This window comes from Juglans regia, chromosome 8 (genome assembly GCF_001411555.2).
Source record: "Juglans regia cultivar Chandler chromosome 8, Walnut 2.0, whole genome shotgun sequence".
NCBI lineage: Eukaryota > Viridiplantae > Streptophyta > Magnoliopsida > Fagales > Juglandaceae > Juglans > Juglans regia.
The window spans coordinates 29,184,357-29,196,942 of NC_049908.1; the positions used below are offsets into that span (position 1 = coordinate 29,184,357).

Consider the following 12,586-nt stretch of genomic DNA (forward strand, 5'->3'; position numbering starts at 1 on the left):
AGATTTAACAATTACTCGTAAAAAGAGGGAAAAAAATCTAAGAAATTTGGTTGGAGTGAAGAACAGAGAGATTATTCATTGTTATATAATTTTCTTTGTGGGGTCAAGCAGCAATGTATTGGTGTTGACATAGCAAAGCAGGCACGGTTTCCTAGTCCACCCTTATTGGCGATATAAGTTATTGTCCAAAAATATAACTTGTTTTAAGGATTGAAATGCTGCAACTTTTGCAACCCGTGCGGTTCGTAATTAAGATTTTAAGATTGTGTTTGGATGTTGAAGTGAGTTGAGTTGAGTTGAGTTGAGATGATAAAATATTATTAGAATATTATTTTTTAATATTATTTTTATTTTGAGATTTGAAAAAATTGAATTGTTTATTATATTTTGTGTTGGGATTTGAAAAAGTTGTAATGATGAGTTGAGATGAATTGAGAGATATTTGGTAACCAAACGAAGCCTAAATAAATAATAAGATCTATATCTTTCTATCGGTTTAATATTTTAAGATAAGTGATAATTTTAAATGGTATTAAAGTAGAGATCTTAAGTTTGAATTTTAATTCTACACTATCTCATTTATCAAATATTTCACGTGTTGATCCATTCATTGAAGTCGAGTCTGACCCATATGTGAGATTGAGTATTAAGATATAAAATAAACAATAAAATATATCTCTTCTTATTATTTTAAACTTCCAAGTTTTTCTGATACAAAGATAAAGACAATTCTATAGAAAATACATGACTAGAACGGACGAAGGAAGCAGACAAAAACAATTGGTTTGTCATGCTCACGAGTGCTAGAAAGATGATCTTGTATGAAGGGATACTCAACTCTCCTTGATACAAAGTTGCACCTCATCTTTTCCCAACACTCCTCTCTCTCTCTCTCTCTCTCTCTCGCTTTCTTCTCCCTGCATTGCTTCGTTGTGCTCATGGAAGTTAACAAGACTACTGATCAGGCACCTGCAAGGCCACCTGATCATAATACAGCAAACAACGGCCACACCCAAGGACACCATCATTCAAATTCCCAAACAAATAGCCACCATGGCACTTCCCCCTCCATTTCTGTTCTTATAATCATCATATCCATCACTTCCCTTGCCGTCCTTTTCGCCATAGTACTTTTTATCATCATAATGCTCCGACGACTCAAATCCACTAAAAGCCAAGGCTCTTGCAAGGAACACAATGGCATCAACATGAACACCAACAGCACGTTCATTGCTCATACCACTGTCAACGTCTATTCCAGCCCAGGTGATTCCCTATTTTCAAAGTTTTTTTTTTTTTTAATCTATTCTTGTAGATCTTGCTCTTAATTATGGCATGTTGGCCTATAGAAAATGAATCTAAGCTTTGAACGTCCTTTTATCATTATCACTTCTTTGCCCCCCTCCATTGTTATCTCATTCTCACAAAACCAAATCATTTTCAACCAACCAAATGTGCTTTCACATGATTTATCCACTTTCCCCGAGAAAGAAGAAAACAAGAAGTCCCCTACATTCAAATCATATATAATAAATCTCATCATGAGTAAATGTCTTAAAATTTGGCAGATGTGAGGGGCGGATGTCTTTATGGAGGGCATATGGGAAGGACACCTCCATCTAAATTCAGAGGAGTTCAAGTGTATACATACAAGGAGCTTGAAGTGGCCACGGATGGATTTAGTGAAGCGAATATAATTGGGAGTGGAGGGTGTGGAGTGGTGTATAGAGGGGTCCTAAGTGATGGGACCGTGGCTGCAATTAAGATGTTGAACAGGGAAGGAAAGCAAGGGGAGCGTGCTTTCAGGATTGAGGTGAATTGACTTCATTTATTACTTTTTGTTCCTATCTGCTCTCTCTTTCTCCTTAATTTTGTTCTTTTCTTTCTTTTTCTACTACAATGACTTTTGTAAACAGTCTTCAAAGAAGTTTTCAATTTGTCTTGGCAGCTTCTAAGCAATTGCACCATATTAGTTAGAGAAAGATGGGTCTTAGTTTGCCTTGACCTTACAATTTCATTTGCATAAGCAGTTTGATATTGTTGACTTATAATTCTATCTTTCTGACACACACATGCGTGCTCACATATAGATGTGTGTGTTAGGTAAATGCTGTTGTTGCTAAATAGAATTCTTCTCTGCTAGTTTAACCCGAATTAGATAGTTCAATTCTGGAGAGATACATCATGTGGATTCCATAACATTTAGCTGAAAGTAAAATAAGATGAGATGATTTTAGATGAAAGTTAAAAGTTAAATAAAATATTATTAGAATATTATTATTATTTTGAGATTTGAAAAAGTTAAATTGTTTATTATATTTTTTGTAGAAATTTGAGAGAATTGTAATGATGAGATGAAATATTTTGCATTAGACTATTGAATTTGTAAAAAAGATATTTGTAACAGTGAATTGCTCAACCGTCACGTAATCATTTTGAAAAAAGTGAATAAAACATGAGACCCACGTGAAAAAAAATAGTTTTTTAATAGTAGATTCTATTCTTTTTCAAAATAATTACACGACATTTACGCACTTCACGATTGTATGTAGAATTAATTTTCAATTGGATCAAACATCTAAAGAGAATTTCAACAATCCAACTTTGTTCCAGCACACAGAAGGGTTGTTCTTTGAGCTATGAGTTGAGTAAATATTAATCATCTTCCTTCTATCTATTCATTTGGTTGCATCCATTTATGAAGTGATCTTCATCCTTGCACATGGGTAGAAGACTAAATGATAATTGTTTTTAAGAGAAACTTTGTATATGATGTAGGTGGATCTACTAAGCCACATGCACTGCCCTTATCTGGTGGAGCTACTTGGGTATTGTGCTGACCAACACCATAGGCTTCTAATTTTTGAGTTCATGCCCAATGGCACTCTCCAACACCACCTCCACCCTTCTAACAACCAACACAAGCAGTTGGACTGGGGGACCCGATTGAGGATAGCTCTTGATTGCGCTAGGGCCCTTGAGTTCCTCCATGAGCAGTCAATCACAACCCCTATTATCCACCGTGACTTCAAGTGCACCAATGTTCTTATAGACCAACATTTCCGTGCCAAGGTGTCAGATTTTGGATTGGCCAAGATGTGCTCAGACAAAATCACTGGTCAGATTTCAACACGTGTGCTGGGGACCACTGGATATCTGGCACCAGAGTGAGTCATTCATCATCTGTCATGCACCCTCTCTTTCATTTATCACAATAGAACCTATGAAAATGCAGTTTTATGCAAGCATGCACATAGGCAGGATGACATTTTCTTGGCAATGCAAAAATCTTGTTGGTAGTCATGATTTCGTTTTAAATGCCATTTATGGGTCAAATGCCCTTAACCAGATGCTACCTCCACCCATCCCAAGCATGCAACGGTACAGAATCTGGGTTCGAATCCCCAAAACCCCAGCTGGGCCAGCTCCTAGTAAAAAAATGGGGGTTTCCAACTTTCCATGGAAAGGCAGATAATTGAGACAAAAATATTTATATTTGATAAAAATCATTAGCTACTTTGCGAGTTTATTTCATCTTGATTTCTGGGTGCTGTAGGTATGCTTCCACGGGTAAGCTTACTACAAAATCAGATGTATACAGCTATGGTGTGGTACTTCTAGAGCTGCTAACTGGCCGTGTACCTGTTGATACCAGACGGCCACCTGGAGAACATGTTCTTGTTTCATGGGTTAGTTGACAAACTCCTTCGATTTTTCTTTCTGTTTTTAGACGAATGCAAATATCATACAAGGGAACTATAAAAGATTAGGCGGTACATAGAAAAATAGCAAATTAACAGTACAGCAGTACTACTACTAGCAACGAGAGAGAGATTAGACACAAGTATTATGGGGCAATTTTAAGAAGTTTACACTGTCCACTGAAAAGTTATTTGATTCCTATTGATTGGTGTGGCATGCTCAAAAAGTATATCAGGGAGATGGAGCCAATAATAGAGCTTTGTGAAGTACTTGGTGTGTAATTCAAATGACTTCTTCAAAGAAAGTGTTCAAATTTATTCATTCACCAAAGGGTTTGATGTGTGACATCTATTCTGTAAATTAACAGGCTCTTCCAAGGTTATCTAACAGAGAAAAAGTTGTGGAAATGGTTGACCCATCTCTACAAGGCCAGTATTCCAAAAAGGATCTGATTCAGGTCAGCTTTGCTTTCTATCATCATCACCACCATTAGTATTGATGCTTAATATACTAATAAGTCTGTTTTCCTTATTGCTGTGTTATTTTTGCAGATAGCCGCTATAGCAGCCATGTGTGTGCAACCAGAAGCAGATTATCGGCCTCTAATGACTGATGTTGTACAGTCACTGATCCCTCTGGTCAAAAACCTTTATTCAATCAATTCTTCTGGTTCCTCCAGATTTCTAAATCAAGCAGGAAGTCCCAGGTGTTAGTGACTATCTGAAGACAGTAAACTCAAGCCTTCCAGTTATCTCCTGGGCTGGTTTATGCAGAATTCAATGACAACTCTCAGACCATTTCTCTGTGAAAAATAAAGCTTTGAAGTGCGACATTCTAATGTCTACCTAACCAAAGAAAGTTCGTCAGATTTCAACAAAAGCCATAGCTGGCTAGCTTGAGGTTTCAGTAACTCAGTTTCTTTGAGGCCTGGGCTTGGCACATTTTGTAGAACAGCGGCACCAGCACAGCAATTGAAAAAAAAAAAATTTTTGATGTAAAGGCACTTGCTTGTTTCAAGAACCAAAATTTCCAATAGAAAATAGATGAGAAATATAATTAACATGTTTCTTTGTTTTGTGACTGAAAAGTTTAAGAAAAATTATTCTATCATTCACTATTTCACATTCCAAATTTAAAAAAAAAATTATAAATATGAGATATGAGAGTGAATAGTAAGTATAAATACTCTATTGATATTAGAACAGAAAAAGGGAAGGGAACGATAATCACTTTATACCTATTTTCATACAAATACATATCTGACGGCTGCAGCATCCCAAGCTTGGCAAAAAAGAGAGTTCTACCGGAGACCAAGCATAAATCCTGAAATTTTTTATGTTCTAACAATAAACAATGAAAGCGATGTAAAACCTCGTTCTATTCATAGGTTGAAATAGGGGAGGGCAATTTAAACAAGGGGGTCATAATACAATCAGAAGCCATGATACTTTTACTGGATTTGTTGAAAGCAAGGGTCATATGCAGGCATCTTGGGACCCAACACTTGCAAAAATCCAATTGCTCAGCTGTTCATCATTCAAAAAATGAGCACCTAAGGATAAAGCCAACAGCTTTAAGTCGGCTATGATGTCGTTTCGTTTCCCATCTTGAGTAAGATCATCTCATCATGACTGTACAATATGTGATAAATCTTCTAATGATCAAACTTACATAAATGACAGATTGCACGAGACAATTTAGGTTGGTGCCTTGCGTGAACAACTAGGAGATCATATTACGATTGTCCTTTTGTCTTGAGACAGTTGCATGTAGCTTTTAAGAAGAAAAACTAAAGTACTGAGAATCCTTGACCCAGTAAAGGGAGCTATTCTAGTGGAAAAGATTAGATTTCCTACAGAGTTTAGTCATTGATCTCAACAAGCTGGCATGGAGAAGAATGCAGACTACTGACAGTAAGATAAAAACAAAAGTTAGGTTGAGAGAAAATACTCAGAAAAACTTCAAGCAAATAGACTAATAGTCCAAGTATAGACCAGGTCAAGCTGTCAATGCAAACTGTTTAGGCCTCCCTTGACAATGGCCTTAATGAATCATAGAGTAATGCCAATACCATAAGGAAAAAGACATCTATTATATTTAAATTATATTATCTTTCATATTCTTTCGTTACTTATTACTCAAAGTATGCCATTTTTCTATGAAAAGAAAAAAAAAAAGTGAATATGGATTATCCTTTTCAAACATCAATTTTGATATATTCATGATGATTGATTGCCTGTTTAATTAATTATGCCAAATTTATAGAAATAATATGTGTGCAATTTGTTAATGTCTAAATTCGCATAATAGGCCAGAATGAAAGAAAGAATTATCTCCAGTCCACAATGGTAATTCAGGCTTCAATATTGTACTCGTTGCATTCATCCATAACATAAATAATAAATAAGCGAATAAAAGTAAATAAAGAGAGACGGATTCACGTGGTTCGGTATAAAAACCTACGTCCACAAGTTGTTTGGGAGGCAAAATCTACTATGATTGGTAATTTTACAATTTCTCATAGTCTCATATATCGCTCAATATAATGGAGGAATTTAGTCTATCCATAGAGAAGTCATCCCCCTGTGGAGATTGCTTGGTGAGTTCTTCCATTTTGTGGAGGATTCCCTTATATATATAAAGGTCTAACTTGTCTTATGAAGATTTTTTCCTTTTAGGAGTTTGAACTAACTTCCTTACCTTATCTCTTCCGTGCATTATTTATTTGCTTTATCTTTTCTCTTATTATTAAGGATAGGTTTTCAAATGGCTAGACCCAGTCAATTTAGATCCTAACACAATTGAAAAATATATTTTAAAAATTATTAGACTATATTGTGATATAACGTTAATTATGATCTTATCACAAGCCTAAAACTAAAAAAAAAAAAAAGAGGAAGAAGAAGAAGAAGACGACCACGACAGAAAAAAGGAAAATTTGCATCAATCATGCTAATTGTATTCAACGCATTGTATGTGTATATGTATTTATCTAGATCTATATCCGGCTCCCATTGATAAAAACAATAGCCTCTCCCCTGTTTGTAAGAAGTCCGCACAGAATTTTCTGTGTTTTCAAGGAAATAACTGAACTCGTTATGGATGCAACCCCATTTTATTCCATTTAACAAGATTGCCATATTTCATGAACTTGGGTATTGGATTTATTTATTTATTTGCTTTTTGTGTTGTTGTTTTCTAAGCATCGAATACATTATGGGAGAAGAAAAATGCTCGGAGAAAGGATGGCCAAGAAGCAATGCAAAGAAAAAGATGGCAAATAATGCAGAGCTGCAAAGTCACAGCCTACGTACTTGGCTGCTGCATGCTGGCTCCCCTACACCCATAAAATTGCCTAGCTACAACACAGATTTCGGACCACAATCTAGCATGCCCTGCATCTCACGTTACAGATGGTGGTGCCCCTTGGGGATCAACCTAAACTATCTAGGAGATGCCCTGCTTTTGAGCTTTTTGTTTTATGTCAGACTTTCCTAGCTGCAGTACAGGCATCATCCCTTGTTCATGTTGGCTTTTTTAAGTCTCAGGATATTGGTCACTTTCCAATTACATTCCATAATAATACACATAACTTTAGAAACTATTAGGCTAATTCTTGAAAACCAAACAAAAAGCAAAGATATTTTAAAAAAATCGATAAGATTAAAAATTACACATAATATAATTTGATTGGAAAAAACCAAAATTTGTTCTTATACATGGGGTCGAACCGAGTCATTCACTGATCCCTCGCCCGCCGGTTGAGATGAGGTGCCCTCTCCATCATTATTAGCCGCCACCTTCGGTGACTTCATCGACCATGCTCTCGTAAAAAACGCCCACCGCTCCGATTTACTCAGCTGGTCCGGTTTCTCCATCCTTCTGTGACTCTTCCCTCTGCTACTCCCTTCCCCACCTGTTCTGTATCCTCGCCTCGAACTCCCTTCCCTTGGCAAGAACACCATACTCGTGGCCCGGTTCAGTTTCGGGTTCATTATCTGTTTCCTCACCTCCATCGGCAACCTCAACGTGAACCGTTCCGTGTTCTCTCCCGGTTGGATCAACGAGTGACCCGTCGAGTGTGAACGTGGAAACGGGAACATCCGGGTGGACCAACGGCTCGACCTTGACCCCCGGGTCCGATTCCGATTCAGCGTTTGCTTTACGTCTATAACTTCCGTTTCTTCGGGTACTCTTTGTGCTTGTTCTGTTTCTGCGTTTGATGATTCGACGGCGACTTCGTTTTGGGCTTCGAGGTCAGAGTCGGTGTCCAACTCGGGGAAAGGGTGTACTGAATCTCCAGGTTGAGGGACGAGGTTTGCTCGGCAGACGGGACAGGTTGTGTGGGAAGCCAACCAGGCGTCGATGCACTCCGGGTGGAACACGTGGTCGCACTTCGGGATCAGACGTAGCGTCTCGTCCTCCGCGAACTCGTTCAAGCACACGGCGCACTCCAGGGCGCCTTTCCCGATCTTGAGCCCCTTGACGACGGAATAGACCAGGGTAGGGAACGTCTCGATCACCTCCGGGTCGAGCCCACGCGCGGCTGTGGCGCCCCGCCTCGAGAGAATACCAGCACGGATACTGTTGCCGGACTGGCCGCTGTTGCAGTTGCGGATGTAGATGGAGAAGAATCCCATGAAGAATAGAGCCGCAACAAGAACGACAACGATTATCGCCATGGAGGGACTGAACCTGGCGTACCGGCCGTAGGTGTCCTGGTCCGTATTGGTCTGGGCCGCCGCCCAAGGAATATTCGGGGAGAGGAGAGCGAGCAAAAAGACGGTAACGGTTCCATACTTACCGGTGCAAGGAATTAAGCTTCGTCGCGTGAAGAAGGTCATGCTGCACGTGTATAGCCGCAGTACTTTTACCGAGCAGTAGGAGGAAGAAGAAGCTTTATAAATGAGAGAGGGAGAGATATTAGGGGTGTGGGGGTACAGAGGGGAGAGAGTTTATTGGGCTTTTCTTGAACACGGAAGGTACGACGTCATTGCTGTCGTGACACGTGGGCTAATGTTATGCCTAGGAAGGTTCTGATTGAAAAGAAAAAAAAGGCAAAACGTGGACTGTGTCTGATTAATGTTCTTATTGGTAGTTGTTGTTGAACAGATTAATGTTGACTTTTTTAGGGACTGTTAAATTCAAAATCATTGCTTGAATAACTTCAGCCAAAACCTTTGAATTCAATTCATATGTGACGATTTAGAATTGTTTTCATATTCAAGTCAGCATAATATTCATGTTATTATAATATTGTAATTTTCATATTTTAATATTCTAAGTTTCTAATTAATCACCAAATTTTTAAGATCGCGTTTAGATATTAAAATGAATTGAATTAAATTGAGTTAAGTTAAGTTGAGATGATAAAATATTAATAGAATATTATTATTTTAAAATTTAAAATAATTATAATGATGATTTGAAATCTAAACGTATCCTAATGGCACCATCGACCATTTTTTATATAATAAATAAATAAATAAATAATTTTAACACATTTTTGCATAAAAAATTCTCCCAATTTATTTCTTAAGGAAGGGTTGGCATCATGCATGTGAAAAGAAATGGATACCATTCTAGAAGAATATGATTGATCTCTAATACCCACGATCAAAAAATTGACAATTAATGAATGAATATTAATGGTGGAGATGGATGTTGGCTGTAGACCGTTGTTCTTCCTCGTGCATCAGCCAGCCAGCCATATTCAAACAAGAGAATTCTCTCGCCATGCCAAGTGCTTCATTTCGTTGTTCAAAGTTCAAACATTAAGGTCACGTTGGAATTGCCCAATCATTTTAATTTATCTCATTTTATCATTATAATTTTTTATAATTTTTACATAAAATATAATAAATAATTTAATTTTTTTAAATTTCAATTTATTTTTTTAAATTTTAAAATAATAATAATATTAAAAAATAAAATTATTTTAAAAACAATTGTTTTTAAATGTTCTTAAACTATTTTATTACTATTCATAAATTATTCTCACTATTATTCACAGATCATCTTAAATACTCATCTAAATCAAACCTTAATTAAAAAAGTTTGAGATCACTTATAAATTAAATTATTATTATTATTAGCATGATTAGCGGTCCAAAGGCCAGCAAAAAGAATCAACACATTTTTGTTGCAAATAGACTCGTAGTGTAGCTGTCGATGATAAATGCTTCACCAATACGTAAGTCTATATATATATATATATATATATATATATATAGGACCACATGATGCATATTAATCTTGATTAGGATTTTCTTTAATTGTTTTATATAAATATTTGTCTATAACTTTAATTAAGAGATAAACACAACATCTAAACACTAAATAACATAAGGGGGCAAGGAAAATGAAATATTTATTAGGACAATACACCATCATGTGTTGTCACGTCTCTCCCTCATCATCACGAGTACATTAAATACAACACCTAACTTGCCCCATACTCCTTTTTTTTTTTTCCCTAAAAGCTAATTTTAGGGATCTATTTATTAATCTATATCGAATATCGATCATTAATGAATGAGAATGAGACATCCATGCAGCTTCCAATCATTTCAACAACTCACTCACCCAATCTACATACATACATATATATATATATATATATATATATATATATATATAAGTCACATAGATATAGATAATATAAAATGCAGCCTACTTAAATTTGAATAACAAATTAATATGGATTGTTTAATTCACTCTCCCAATTATCGTACATATACATCATGTAACTTCATTCAATGCATTTATTGGTCCTGCCTATATCTACTTATATATAAAGCGCCAATAGGTTAGGAACAGTGTTTTTGTCTAACATTTTTTTTCCAATTTTACCCCTATTTTTATTCTAAAATTTCGATTTTGCCATTGAAATTCTTCCCATTTTGCCCCTGGTTCTCCTGCGCGCGAGCCCCTCCTCCCATCTACCCCATCCGTTTCTTCATCTGCTACGGTGCGCCGCCGCACGCCGTCGTGCTCGACACCATCGCTCTCATTCTCTTCCCCTCCAACCGGCGTCCATTCCCTTCCAATCTCAGCCCCTCTCGTGCCGCCGTTGACCTCCACGAGCGAATCCAAGCCACGGCCCGTCCGATTCTTCGTCGCCTCCAATGCGCCACCGCACACCGGCACGGCTAACACCACCCCACCCATTCTCTTCCCCTCCATTCGGCATTCCTCCCATTCCAATATCAGCTCCTATCGTGCCGCCGTTAACCGCCACGACGAATCCAAGCCGCGGCTCTTTTTTTTTTTAATTTATTTTTATTTTTTTTATAGGAGCGGATGTGTCTTTATTGTGTTTTATTTCCTTTAATTTTGAATTATGTAAATATTGAATTCAATTGTTACATTTCAGTATAAATCTAATTTTTTCCTTTTATTAATGATTTTTGTTTAATGATTTATTAAGAAATAAACTTAAATATTTTTTTTTATTTCTTGATAAATTGAATAGTTTATTAATTAACCTGAAATTAATTACACTATTTGAGGTAGATCTATAGTTTCTAATGTATTATAGTTTATTTAATTTTTTTAAAGGAAAATGATAGGGTTACTACTCTCCTACTACTCATTTACTACTCTTTTTATATTTGATTTTTTTAAAATTTTTTATTTTACTTAATGGTTAAGGAAGTGATTATTAATAAAATTATATATTTTTTTAATTTTTTCGATTAAGGATGTTAAAAAAATACTTGAAAGAAAATGATAAAAAAATAAAAAATTCGAAATTAACTATAAGTAGTAATTGAGTAGTAATAGGGTAGTAACCCTATCATTACCTTTTTTTAAATGTAAAGGATGAGACTTTATAAAATATATGATTAAATTATTTAATACTTACCACTATAGTTTTGAATTTTTAAACTGACACATTATATATTTATTTTGGAAATAACAAATATACAACATGCGCATCCAACTATAATTACTAAGAGTAATAATAGTAGGTTGGTTAGTATAATTACAAATTTTCATAAGGAAATAAATTATAACTTCTTAATAATTTAAAAATATATTATGTCATTATTACTATTTTATTTAGTCAAGTGTGAAAATGTTAAATAAATTAATGTTTTTCATTGTTATTATTTCTTATAGTGTTTCTATTTTAATAATATTAAAAAGAGTTATGAAAAATTTTGAAGTAAATTAAGATGATCTGGTTTGCATTCTTAAATTAAGAGCTAAACTGTCTTTGAACTAACGCAATAATTTAACATTATTTGTAGTGTTAAATAATATGGTTTAGAATATGTTAATATATATTAGAACATTTTTAATTTTTTCCTTCTCTGAAAATTTATATAATGTTGGAGAGAGTTAGATGAGATGAAATTTTATAAAAAATAATTGAAAGAGAGAAAGAGTTAAATAAAAAATATTATAAAATTAAAATATTATCAGACAATTAGATTATAATTTTATAATATTATTTTTGTTTTGAAATTTAAAAAGATAAATGATATTTTATTTGAAATTTAGAATTTTGAGAAAGTTGTAATGATTATTTTAAAAGTTCTGTATTTCAGTTATGTTTAAAAAGGAGATGGGATATGATATGAAAATTTTGGAATAAAATCTATTTTCAAATAGACTTTTATTTGAAAATTAATAAGGGATGAACAATGTTCTTATTAATTTCTCTCTCTCTCTTTTTCTATTTTTCTCATCAAATCTGGTTCTCTTATGTTTTTGCTCTTTTGCCGATTAGGTAAGTTTGGATACTGAGGGTTTTTTTTTATATAGGTTAGATCCTAATTGAGATGAGGTTAGTTGAAATGAAAATTAAAAGTTAAATAAAATATTGTTAAAATATTATTTTTTAATATTATAGAAACATTAGCATTTTAAACAAGAG

The 12,586-nt window shown here is 34.9% G+C and overlaps 2 protein-coding genes across 2 annotated transcripts; one reads left to right on the forward strand and one right to left on the reverse strand.

Annotated features, from left to right (window-relative positions):
- Nucleotides 1-750: 750 nt before the first annotated feature.
- On the forward strand, nt 751-4,764 carry LOC109006821 (probable serine/threonine-protein kinase PBL7). The gene is made up of 6 exons (XM_035693273.1): nt 751-1,266; nt 1,569-1,813; nt 2,779-3,167; nt 3,557-3,689; nt 4,070-4,159; nt 4,254-4,764. The coding sequence occupies exons 1-6, from the start codon at nt 822-824 to the stop codon at nt 4,413-4,415; spliced, it is 1,464 nt and encodes a 487-aa protein (XP_035549166.1). The 5' UTR covers nt 751-821; the 3' UTR covers nt 4,416-4,764.
- A 2,198-nt stretch (nt 4,765-6,962) lies between these two features.
- Nucleotides 6,963-8,861, reverse strand: LOC109006820 (E3 ubiquitin-protein ligase ATL6). Its single transcript, XM_018986223.2, has one exon. The coding sequence runs from the start codon at nt 8,544-8,546 to the stop codon at nt 7,416-7,418; it is 1,131 nt and encodes a 376-aa protein (XP_018841768.1). The 5' UTR covers nt 8,547-8,861; the 3' UTR covers nt 6,963-7,415.
- Between the last annotated feature and the right edge of the window lie 3,725 nt (nt 8,862-12,586).